The sequence below is a fragment of the Mustela lutreola genome, chromosome 2 (genome assembly GCF_030435805.1).
Source record: "Mustela lutreola isolate mMusLut2 chromosome 2, mMusLut2.pri, whole genome shotgun sequence".
Classification (NCBI taxonomy): Eukaryota; Metazoa; Chordata; class Mammalia; order Carnivora; family Mustelidae; genus Mustela; species Mustela lutreola.
This window is the reverse complement of record NC_081291.1, coordinates 26,571,892-26,584,788: the sequence shown is the minus strand read 5'-3', so window position 1 is coordinate 26,584,788 and position 12,897 is coordinate 26,571,892. Positions and strand designations below refer to the sequence as shown.

The window sequence follows — 12,897 nt, the reverse complement described above, 5'->3', positions numbered from 1 at the left end:
AGCTTTTAAAGGTACAGTTTCTATCCAAAGAGATCAAGAAAACCATAGATAAATTGCTTTAAAAAGCTTTTCCTACTTTTAAAATATACCTTTCTCCATGAGTGCTTAATAAAAACCTGTAAATAATTTTGAAATTTTATTATTTGTTCTTACTGAATTTTCAAGTAACTGTTTTCTAACAGTCCCTCTTCAAAGCTATTCTTAGTTAAGAGGCAAAAGATAAATATTTTAAGAATACCATAAAATAATGCCTTAAAATTTTTAAGAAAATGATGCAACTTTTCAATATTCAGACTTTTATTTCACAGACAACCTTTCCCTCTGAGTTATTTAATCTGCTCTTTATATACTCTCAAAATATTACATTGTTTATCTCTACCCAAATGACTAAAGTCAATACCTATACATTTTAAAATAAGAGCCTGTTAAATGGTTTTGCTCAGGTCAAACAGAATTTGTTTTGTTTTAATGAGTTGAGAGAACCAGAACCTAACAGGAGTTTAAGAAAAGTATCAACCCTTTTCTTACAATAATCTTTACTTATATTGATTCAAAGAGTTAACTTCTGAATCTGGATAACATCCTTCAATTTTATCTCTGGATCTTTCAAAACTTCTAAGGAGACTGTGGAAGTTCAAGTGTTAAAAATATACCCCAGTATGATGACTATCTGGAAGGTACGCAAGCACTAACAGCTGTCAAAGAGGACACGAGTTAGTACCACTCAGACTGTGAAAGCCTCTTTTCTTTTCTCATTTCAACCAACCAACCACCTGCTCATCATCTCAACTTTGCTTGAGAGGCAGGGAGGCATCTCTTACTCTGATCACATTACAACTTCTCTTGACATCCTTACTAATGCCACCTCCTTCTCCTACTGAAATCTTTCACTCTCCTTTACCTATTTACATGGTGTACAGAGCCTCCAGTCAAGAGTTATATATACATATATATCATTTATATATGATATGTGTGTGTATAGTTGTATATAATTGTACAGTTATATAGTTACGCTACATAGAGATACAATATAGCCCCCAAAAAAGAAAAAAAAAAAAAGGCTAGCTGTAACAGAAATTTGAAAAAAAATCTAATAAATAGCATTTGCTCATTGGAGCCAAGAAATCCAAAGCAGGAGTCCTCAGTTAAATGGTAATCAACATGATCAAAAGTTGTTTGACATAAATCCTAACTGAGCTATGATAACATTTTCAGAACTCCAACTATACAACATCATGCTCAAGTAAGAAAACTCATCTGAAACCAAATTTTAACCTAAAGGACTTATCAGAACTTTCTTGAGAAAATTCTGACTATCATCACAGGACTTTAGATGACATTTAAGGCAGTACATCCCCTATTACTCACTAAGCCACTAATCACCCTTTTATGTACTCTGATTTTAATTATCTAGACTCTAGATTAAAAGATTTATCATACTAGTTTAGATAAAATGCAAGACTAATATAAAATATATCTGTATGACTTCTACAAAGGCATTTTTCTAAGATATGAGAGAAAAGTCTTTCAGATAGTATATGTAAAAGATTTGGATGATGACACTTTTAAATACTTCATTACTTGAATTCAGCCCCTTAGGAATTCACTTTGCCAAAACTATAAAAGATATTACTGATAATGCAAAAAGAATCAGATACATGAGCCTGGGGGAGGGGGGGAGCCATGTCTAAGATCCCAAACAGGGATGCAGAAATATAAAGAAAAGACAGATACAGAAACAAAAGAGAGAGCTGTGATACTTAAAATGTGTTTCATTTATACATGAGTTTTCTATAAATTTTTATTTTCTATACTACCTGTGCTGTCCAATGCACATGCTCAATACACATGTGGACTGAGCCCTGAAAAAATGGCTAGTTTGAATTGAGATATGTTGTAAGTGTAAAATAAATATATGCTGGTTTCAAAGATTTACCAAGGAAAAAATGTGAAATACTTCATTTATAATATTTTAATACTGATTACATGTTGAAATATTTTTGATATAGTGAGTTAAAGTAAATGTTATTAAACATTATTAAAATACATTAGCAACACTTTACCTGTTTCTTTTTATATTTTTAATGTGGTTATCAGAAATTTTTAAATTATGTATGTGGTTCTCATAATATTTCTATTAGACAGTGCTTTTCTAAGATATATTTGAATTATGCTTACCAGATAAGATACAAAAAATTTATAGTATAAAACTTGTGCTTATAGCAGCTACTTTAGATTTAAGTAATTTCAAAAGACAGAGTTTACTAGAGAATGGCATTAATTTTAACATCCCCAGATATTTTTAAAACATTCTCTTAAAACTATACTTGGTTCTTGCTCTACTATTTAAAGAGCAATTTTAGATAAAGTCATATCTGATAGCATATTGTCGTTATGGACTTTTGGTAATACTGGAATGCTTGATAATTGGTTTGTAATAACAAATGACTCAGAACAGACTCATTCCAAAATCCACTCTGTATTAAATCTGGTATAATGATGCTTTTGTGCATATCAAGATATTTACTATTCCATTTCATTAAGGATACTTTGTAGGTCACTCTCACACCACTCAATTTATCACCACTAAAAAACAATGATGGTAAGAAGTACCCTAAAGTATCCAAAATATCTTATTCAGTCTTAAATCAGGAGTTGTCTATAACTAGCCTCATCTCAGCAAAAAATTTTAAGCAGTAATCTGACAACTCTAAAATAGTATAAAGATGATTTACTGTATATAAAGGGATTCTCTTAACTGAAGAAAGAGTATGTTCCCAGCCTAAGTTAACACTAACATTATTAATAAATAACATTTAAGTCAAAATAGTGATGAACTGGACTAAAAAGTATTCATGCCAAAAAGAGGAAAAAATAAAAGCAAATAATGACAACAAAAAATAAAAATTCATTTAACAGTGATAAGCTTTTAGAAAGTGAGGATTAAGTTATTTTATATATATATTTGTTAAATATAATTAATAGAGAAATTAGTACTATCAGTAATGAATATAAACTATACCTTTAAAAAATTCTCAAACTGAAACTCAAACTGGAATTCTAAAATGTAGATGTATTTTATAAAACACATACAGAATAGTCAAATGACTGATTAATGGCAATAACTTTTAATTTAGAGTTTTAAGATTTGTTATAGAATATATGTAATATTAGATCTTGAGATTACAGCTCATATATACATGATAACTTGAGCCTATTGTGCTGGTTCCTGATTAAAAGCCAACCACACAAAAACAAAAACAAAAAAGTACCTCCTAAATTTATCAGAGTTGGCTGTGCCCCAAGGACTTCAAAAATATCCCCTGACACATGAAAAAAATATTTAATAAGTTCTGAGTATTACCCTTGATATCTTGCACTAACTTCTATATAAAAACTTAAGATGAGAGGTACATAGTTTTATAAATGTGGAAAGTAATTTTATTCATTCTGTGCTTCAAGCATCTAACTCAGGATCTGGCACATAGCTGGTGCTCAGTTAAAGCTGGATGGGTGGAAATGGAGAAGGATGAATGGGAATCTTCTCAAATGAAAGAATGTACAAGCCATATGGTAAAAAGTACCTCATGCAGTAACAGAAAAACCAAGAGCAGCCATACATTTTTGGCAAGAGATAATGCAAGCTATCTAGAAAGAAGGGTTGGAGTAAACTAATCATTAACTAATAAATGATTTTTCAGATAGCAGAAATGACTGACTCTGTTTTTTCTAATTAAAGAAACAGATATACAGTATAAAGAAAGCAGTTTCTATGACATATCCAAGAGCTCAATGGATAAACTGTTAAATAAGCTCTTGGCCAGGTATGGGGCAGGGCACAAACATTAAAAATGGAAGCCCAGTATCCTCAGGAAATAGTACTTGATGAAAGAAAATCAAAGTAGAATTTTTTGAAAAATATACTGGGGGAGAAAGCTATACTGCGTATATAAACCAATGCTAAAGTTGAACTTTGTCACTTTTGTTATTTGAATAATTAAAATTTCCATATAACAAGGGATATCTAACCAAAAATCATAGCATTAAGAATTACAAAATAAAGGGAAGCTTTTTTTAATGCTGGGACTCAATGGTCTATGAACTGCATGCTTTTCGTTCTAAACACTTAAAACCTTAAAACACTGATCTCTCTATCCTGCTTAAATAGTAAAAGGATATCATGAAAGAAAAACATTTAAGTTTTTTACACTACCTTTTTCTGTGCTCCCATTTATTTTAGGTAAGAAGTCATCAACTTGTATCCCTAGGATTAAGACAGTGTATCATTGCCTTATCAAAGAAAGCATTACTTTAAAACTGGTCTCAACTGTAACCATGGCATTTTGTATTCCTACTTACATTAACACAGTAAAGCACACTTTAAATTTGTTTTTACAAGAAGGGTTCAACGGGCCATGTTCTATTGACCTAGAGAAAAAGCTACAACTGTCCAGTTGCTTACCAATGAACCTCAAAAAAATAAAAAAAAAAGGGTCCTGCTGTGCATGTATTTTCTTATTTAAATATCTCTAAGTAGAGTGTCTCAGATGCAGAAATTTCATTTATCTCAAAGACTAAACAATGGTGCCCACTGGTGGTAATCAAGCATATTTTTAAGGAAATTTTCTGAAAGACTGGAGATACGTTATACCTAAAACATGAAATACCCTCTTAAAATAAGTAACCCATGAGAAAGTAAACATCAAAACTTCAATGATAAAATTCAGCTTTAAGTAAGAAACTGGGGGACACACCTACCTAAACTGCTGCATTCTTTAAGAGTTTTCTCCTGAAGATGTTCTAACCGTACTGTAAATAAAAGTCCAAGAAAAAGATATTTCACAGATAAAAAAAAATAAATAAATAAAATCAACTTCTGGATTGGGTAACTTACCTTGTAAAGCTGTTAGCCTTTCATTGGTGAAGTCATTATCAGCTTGCAAAGCTTCTATTTTTGCCTGGAGCTCCTGTTCCTTTTCTTCCATTTCATCTATTTTATGTTGTAATTCTTTTTTCTCAGCTTGTCCCTTCTGTTGGATTTCTTCTTGTTTTCCCTCTGCTACCTGTTGAGAAAGAAAAAAAAAAAATTAATTTATTTCATAAAGTCTGAACTTGCTTTCAAAGGCCTAAAGCAGGACTGCTTTTATTCACCACTAACTTTTAAGGAGAATATTCAATATTATAGAAAATATTTGTAAATGTCAAAATAATGTCATGCTTCCCTATCACCTAGGAAAGAAAAACTTGTAGCAAGCAAACAGGCCTAATACATACAAGTAAGGGGGTCAAAATGAAAAACTCCAAAGTTTTCAAGAGGGAAATATGTAAGGTTTCCCCCTGAAATTACTATTGTTTAAATTACTTTGTAAGTTCTAAAATGTAATTTACTCTGATATTTTAAACAAAACTGCATTTAGTTGAAAGAATGATGATCATAAGCATTTTTCAAAATGACCTCCGTTTAACAATCTTTAAAACTATTATAGGTTCACCAACCACACAGAGGGGAGGTATGCCCTAGTCTTCTCTAACAAATATATGTTTTCTAGCCACTCATTCCATGGTTTCAATTATTTAAAGATGGGTCTTTAAAACTCAGTTATAACATTTAAGGGACCAACTTGACATTACTTATGGCCTCATCTGTCCTTATCCTAAATGCCCTATAGCTACAGGGAGCTGCCACCGAAGCAGTTAATAGCATCCCTGGAGGCTACAAGAGTCGATACAGATGACTCCAAGTTACTTCTGGGCTTGTTTCAGCACTAACATAGTTAGGCTCTATCCTTGGGGCTCCCCAAGGATAAACTGATTCAAGCTTTTAAAAAGTCTAAGTATCTTGGGGTTTGCTGATTTACATCTACTTCCTGTTATGTATTAAAAGATACCTGTTGTGAAATACTACTTATTTCCATCCAGAGGAAATATGTCAGCTCTTATAGACTTTCAATTATCTGTGGGCAGTGGGGTTTGGGCTAAATGGCACCTTTTTTTTACTGCATATTTCAACCATTATTAATTTTTTTTTTTTAAGATTTATTTATTTATTTGACAGACAGAGATCACAAGTAGGCAGAGAGGCAGACAGAGAGAGAGGAGGAAGCAGGCTCCCTGCTGAGCAGAGAGCCCGATGAGGGGCTCGATCCCAGGACCCTGAGACCATGACCTGAGCTGAAGGCAGAGGCTTAACCCACTGAGCCACCCAGGCGCCCCATCCATTACTAATTTTTATATCAACAGCTATTCAGCAATATCTAACCTCTTAATCTACCCAGTATGTTGGGGACAATTAACAAACTTTCAGGTTGAGTAAATACATACCTTTAATTTATCAGATAAATCTTTAATCTCATTAACTGCTCCATTATATTTATTGGCTAATTCTCTTAATTCTTCCTGAGTCCGTTCATTCATTTCTTTAAGATGTGTACATTCATCTTCAGTATTACTCAGACTTCGCTGTAATTCAAGTTTACAGATAACTGATTTAGAATAAATGCACATTGTAAATTCAACTTATAAAAAGTGTTAATTCTATGGGCTGTTCTAAATTATTATCTTCCCTGGCCTTTATGTAAAGGTTAAACAACCTAACAATTTTAGTTTACTTTAGGTACATGCTAAAACAGAAAATACAACAAAAAAACTTAAAAACAAAACAAAACAACAGAAAGGGGGCAAGGGAGGAAAGAATGTTCCTTTTATATAACTACTCTTTTAAAAGGCCACCGGTTATGACTTTTAGACTTGAAAATATTTTAAGCTTATAAATTCTTGAAAGCAAGTTTAATACTATGCATAATCAACTTAATAAGAAAATTAGAAGACTGCTAGCAATTTTCTTTCCTTGCATATCAAATCAATGAAACGACAGTGAATTAGTTATGATGGGATAAGGCTATTATAGAAACTATTACTATAACATATTCTACAGTATATACTATATATAGTAATTTTACTGTTCAGTTTACAATGGGCATTTTAACTAAATCCAGTAACAAATAACTTCTGTGGTAATTTAGCAGCGGTTCAAAGGAATAACCTACATTATCAATTAGGTTATTTTTAAAGCAACGAGAATCACATTTTGATTGTTCCTAAAAGACCAAGAAAGGACCTCAGAGATATTTTCCCTTTGACCTCTAAAGTTAGACACAGTTTTCTTCTTCAGAGGGTGGGTAAATAAGAACAGTGGTAAGGTTCTCCACCTTCCACTAACTACCCTCCACTGGAAGAAAAGCAAAACTAGGTGACAGGAGATCAATTCCCTCCACATATCACAGTCCACTGTGTGAGAGGCCGAATCCTAAACAGAATGCCCACAGTAAGACTCCCTGATGAGGCTGTTATTTGCTCAATCACTGAGTAGGAACCACAAGCACCAAAATCACATGGTTATGTTGAAAATTCCTAACAAGGAAAACAGCACATTACCCTTTCTCACTTCACAGACAGGAAATATTTCTTAGCTATATAATACTAAAGTTTAAAATGTCCTACAATATTAGCAATTTTAGGCTAAAAATTTTAAACATATTACCATTTTATATTTGTTAAAATGAAATACCTCAACTTCTGAAAGTTTTCTAACCACTTCAATTTTCTCCTGAAGAACCCGCCTCAGGGACTCTTTGGCTGTCGTCTCATAGTTGTGTTTATCCTCCTGTAATGCTATAAGCTCCTTCCGTAAACTATCTTCTGTTTGATTCTAGGATTAGAAGACATTTATAATTATAGCCAAGTAATTTTTGTAAGTATTTACCATTTGGAAAAATAACACATTATAATGCTCTTTGAATTCTATACTGATGTAATCTCCAAATAGAAATAATGTTGGCCCTGTATTAACTGAAGCTGTATTTAAAAGTTGCACTGTAAATTATGCCTTCACAAATATATTAATCCATACTTCCGATAGAAAAAAAAGTCTAAGAAAATGGAGAATTTCTCTCAAATGTACAAAATGAATTAAGTCACCTATCTGTCATATTCTCTTTAAGCCACAATATTTACATTTGTGGGTAAAAAATATTACTTTCATAGGGGCCAAGCATTTTAAAATAATGGTTAAACCATTAGGAATAAAGAATAAGGAATAAGAGCACCCTGAAGAAAAAGCTGAGTCCAGTTCTGAGGCAGGAAATGTACAAGATGGGTCTGAAATACCTTGTCTAAAATGACAGCAGGAAGCTATCAGTTTGCTGGGGTTCTATGAAAAGGTCTCAGGCACCAAAGATGGGAAAATTTGAGCATCAATAAGAACAACAAGTGGAATAGGCTGAAACACATGAAATATAGTCAAATCTACGTTTGGGGAAAAAAAACACTTCATGGTCATTCTTTGGTGGATGAGAAGGAATCAATTTTAAAATCTAGTAAATAAATGGAGAAAATGACTTATCCTTCTTTTCCTAAGAAAATGACTTCAGGGTAACCAAATGGTTTATGAGGAGGAAAAGAAGTATTTATAGAAGTAATCCAGATAATAAATGAAGGAATAACAGAACTATATTACCACCATTTTTGCAAGCCCAAATAATGGATCTAGCCAAGAATCATCAAAGATTGCTAATATCTCAAAAGAAAGACAACTAGATAGTATGGTGCTTTCTGGTGAAAGTACATAATACTACTCATGAAGTATTGCTGGCAAAAAAAAGACTTGAATCTAAATTAGATCAAATCTCTAGATCAAACTACCAATTCATGGTGTGGGAGGAAAGCTAGAAGAAATGTTTAAATAACAATCCAGACTGAGGGAAATTATAGAAAACAAATGACCCAGTTTCTCCAGCACATACCAACTGTGATAGAAAACAAAGAAAGAGTTGTATATGGGTATTCAATACACAATTCTTTCTTCTTACATGTATGTTTGAAATTTCCTATAATGAAAAAAGATTTGAAAGAATGGTGAAAACGTATACATGTTTTAGCATGTACACAAATGACAAAGAAACAAGCTACATAAAAAACTATGCATTTTTCGTGCACAGTTTATGCATTTTTCTTTAAGGATCTTTACTTGAGATTAATACTTACTTTGGAGCATGCCTGTAATTGGTTTCCCATAACTTCTAACCGTGATAAGAGTCTATCTTCATCTATTAAAGCCTGTTGAAAAATTAATTTAAATCCCAGAGTAATTAAAAAATTACACATATCAAAAAGGTTGCTACTGCCCAAAAAAGATATAAAATCATAAAACTGACCAACACCCATGGTAAAATGCTACATTTTCAATATTTGGTCATTCAGAAATAACTTTGCCTTTGCCTGCTAAAAAAATTTCACTTTTAATCAACATCTAAGGGATATTAAACTATACTTAAATGCTTCTTGAATATAAAGGCAAATGGAATACCTGCCAACTGGTATCTGAAGCCTCTTGGGTGATGGCTAGTAGCCGCTGAAGTGTGGCTAACTTCTGTTCCAACATCTGTTCCCGATGTAAGGCCTCCTAATAGTACAAATCACAAAAGAGATTTTTATAAACTCAGCATGATCCTTGAAGAAAAATCAAAGTACATTCTGAAAATATTCTCATTTTACATCCCACTTTGTATCTTACTTTCAAACCTGAAAAATCTACCTTGTAAAATATATATAAGCCACATCATTTTAGTCCTATTTCCAGGACTGTTAGGGGTACTGAGCTGCACCTTCCCCTATTAACAGAAAATAAGTGCCCTATTTTTATTTTTCTTTCACTCATAATTCACAAGCATTAAAAAAAGAGGAAACCCAGATTAGAAGAATTCAACAAATGTTATTAACCCTCCATTTTACATATATCTATATACATAGGTATTTTTGTATATATCTATATATGTATGTGTATATATAACACACACACAAACATTTTAAAATATATATACATATCTTTCAGAACAAACTAATTTCAAACTATGCCAAACAATCTGGTCAGTAGCAAAGATATTTCTTAATGGCTTAGCTGTATGTGTATGACATCTAAAATAGAAATGTCTTTTAATTTTCCCTTTTAAGAATGTTATATATGTAAATATATATAAGGAGAGACACTACTTTGCAATCTCTTGTATTTTCAGGTTTCCTGAATCTTTGTGACTAAATACTAACTCAGCATCAATCAAATATGGCAAAAATAAGTAAGAGTCCACAAATGTAATTAAGGGGTCAAGGAGTTATATAACTATTTGGCAACTCCAAAGGGATATTTTTACAGAGAAGGACGTTGGCAAGCAAATCCTTATCTCTAGGTCACTTGTTAACATTTGACAGCTGTTAAGAGGGTCTCCTTCATTAGAAGTCAAGGTGAAAATGCTCACACAGCATTCAGCTGTGGTTATGGCACATCTTTAAATTTCACTTTCTTCTATTCCTGTCATTAGCCAAAGAAGAACACACTTACTACTCTAATACCTCTGGAGCCACTTCAAAAAAAAAAGGGATATGCTTCAAAGACAGTTCTTGAGGTTTAAAGTATGCATTTATTTTTTCCCACATCCTTGATAAATAATGATAAAAGAAAATCTGATCTAATTAGTTACTGGTACCATTTTTTAAAATATAACTCTAAAAGTATAGATTAAGAAATCTAACAAAAGTTAGAATCTAACACTTAGACTAGTTGCCAAGTTTATTTTAAGCTCTTTAAACATTCTTAATATCCAGGAAATTACATTAAATGCTGCAAAAAGTTTTACTTAAAAACAAACCCCCCAAACAATCACTACTTCCACTAGATGGTGTAATTTCACCTTTTTAAACTCAATTCCATTTAGAGTTTCATTATTCCATGAACCACATCCTAACAAAAATCTAATACTTTCAGGAATGGCTTTTAGTGCTAAGGTGTGAAATTTATCTATTCTAGTTTCTGCTCAAAAGTTTTACAATTTACATTAGAACTTTGGCAATTGAAAAAAATGTATACAGAAAAGATAACACAGTATAATCTTCTCTCAAAAACCAGAAAAGGGACAGTGAAAGATTATGCCCATTATGAATATTCAAAGAATGGACAAAATTGGAAAAAGTACTGCAGTGAGTTAGGGCATTAGACTCACAGTCCATGATGACTAGTTACTATATAGTGTACAGCCTCAGGAAATCCATTTTACCTATATGAGCCTCATATTTCCCATGGGAAAATGGAGATTTTATATATATAGATTCATTTTTTCTTCACAATTCTGTGAGGTACATGCTATTATACCCACATCATAGATGAAGAAAACAAGGCTCACGAAAGGGTTAAACAACCTTCCCCAAACTTCTGAAGTTAAAGCCACAGGCCAAGTCCAGGGAATTCTGGCTAGAGTCTATGCTTTCAGACACTCTACCAAACTGCAAATGTGTAAAACAGCTTTTCTATGCCCCATTACATAATGCCCAGTGGAAGGTAAGATCTGATTAATACTCTGACAATTTTCAGACTTGTAAATTCTTAACGGAGGGAGAACTGCTCTTAGTGATTGATTCTTATAAAGGAATGTAGGAACCAGGACACTGGTTTGAGCCTATCCGTTTTAAAAAGCAAGTGGAGACGTACACATGTAGAATGATTCACCCAAAGTCAGAGAACTCAGTAGCAGAGCCAGGATAAAAAGTTTAATCTCTTAATTTCTGATCTAGAGCTTTCTTCCACCATGCTCTCTCACCAGAATAATAAGAACAATAATCCAGCCCAAATGTCCCAAAATCAAGAGGGGAAAAAAAAAAGCCACGTATTTCCTTTATGGAAATTTCTATGGCTCTTTAAATCCATTATTAACTTCAGGAGCCCATTCCATGTATCTGCCCCATCAAAATATCCTTCTACAGATCCAGCAGCATAGCACAATGTTCAAGGGTGGACACTCTGAGGTCTGACTGTCTGGGTTCAAATCCCAGCTCTACCACAGAGTAGGTGCGTAACACTGTGTAAATTATTTAACTTTCCAGGATCTCAGTTACTCCATCTATAAAAATGGGAATAAAATAAGTACCTTACAGGATTATTCTGAGGAATAAATGAATAGAGGTAAACTGCAAGAGTCTGGCATATAGTTAATATATATTACATTATATTATATATATTATAATAATCTAATTTAATATATTATAATAAAATTATATAGTGTATTATATTAATGTGTATATTATATTATTTATTATATTATAAACTATCATTTATAATAAATGTACTATTTATTATTTATTATATATTTATATTATATTAGTTATATATTATATTACATTATATAGATAGATACATATATAATCATTTGCTATTAATATCATACTGAGCAACCAAGATCTCTCCAGGTTTAATTTTATTTAAAAGTCATCTACAAACTATTTTGAAACTTCCCCATATCCGAATGAAAAAAATACTTTTCTTGTACGGAACCCTATCTTTTTTGGACTTAATAATCCTGATTCTTTTTTTTTTTTTCTCCCCAGATTTTATTTAGTGCACAAGCATGAGTAGCGGCAGGCAGAGGGAGAAGCAGGCTCCCTGCTAAGCAAGGAGCCCAATGCGGGACTCGATCCCCGGACCCTAGGATTGTGACCTTAGCCAAAGGCAGATGCTTAACTGACTGAGCCACCCAGGCACCCCAATAATCCTGATTCTCTTTATCCTCTCTTCATAAGACCTAGTTTTAATCCTTTTTTTTTAAAGATTTTATTTATTTATTTGACAGAGATCACAAGCAGGCAGAGAAGCAGGTAGAGAGAAGGGGTGGGGAGCAGGCTCCCCGCTGAGCAGAGAGCCTGATGTGGGGCTTGATCCTAGGACCCTGAGATCATGACCTGAGCTGAAGACAGAGGCTTTAACCCACTGAGCCACCCTGGCGCCCCATTTTAATCCTTTTTTTAACTTTGAGAAATATTTCTTTTATATTTGTATCCAGTCAATATTTCTTTAGC

The 12,897-nt window shown here is 32.7% G+C and overlaps 1 protein-coding gene across 39 annotated transcripts in view; it reads right to left on the bottom strand.

Moving 5' to 3' along the window:
- SLMAP (sarcolemma associated protein) overlaps positions 1 to 12,897 on the bottom strand; it is a 144,188-nt gene that overhangs the window by 47,445 nt on the left and 83,846 nt on the right. For 13 of the 39 annotated variants that reach the window (XM_059161267.1, XM_059161265.1, XM_059161283.1 and 10 more), the window contains exons 6-12: positions 9,365 to 9,460; positions 9,043 to 9,114; positions 7,568 to 7,708; positions 6,322 to 6,459; positions 4,895 to 5,063; positions 4,759 to 4,809; positions 4,214 to 4,264 (exon numbers count right to left, since the gene is read on the bottom strand). In XM_059161267.1, coding sequence (XP_059017250.1) covers positions 4,214 to 4,264; positions 4,759 to 4,809; positions 4,895 to 5,063; positions 6,322 to 6,459; positions 7,568 to 7,708; positions 9,043 to 9,114; positions 9,365 to 9,460 — 718 coding nt within the window. The remainder of the gene's footprint in view (positions 1 to 4,213; positions 4,265 to 4,758; positions 4,810 to 4,894; positions 5,064 to 6,321; positions 6,460 to 7,567; positions 7,709 to 9,042; positions 9,115 to 9,364; positions 9,461 to 12,897) is intronic. The other 26 variants (XM_059161275.1, XM_059161286.1, XM_059161288.1 and 23 more) reach the window with 3 other exon arrangements.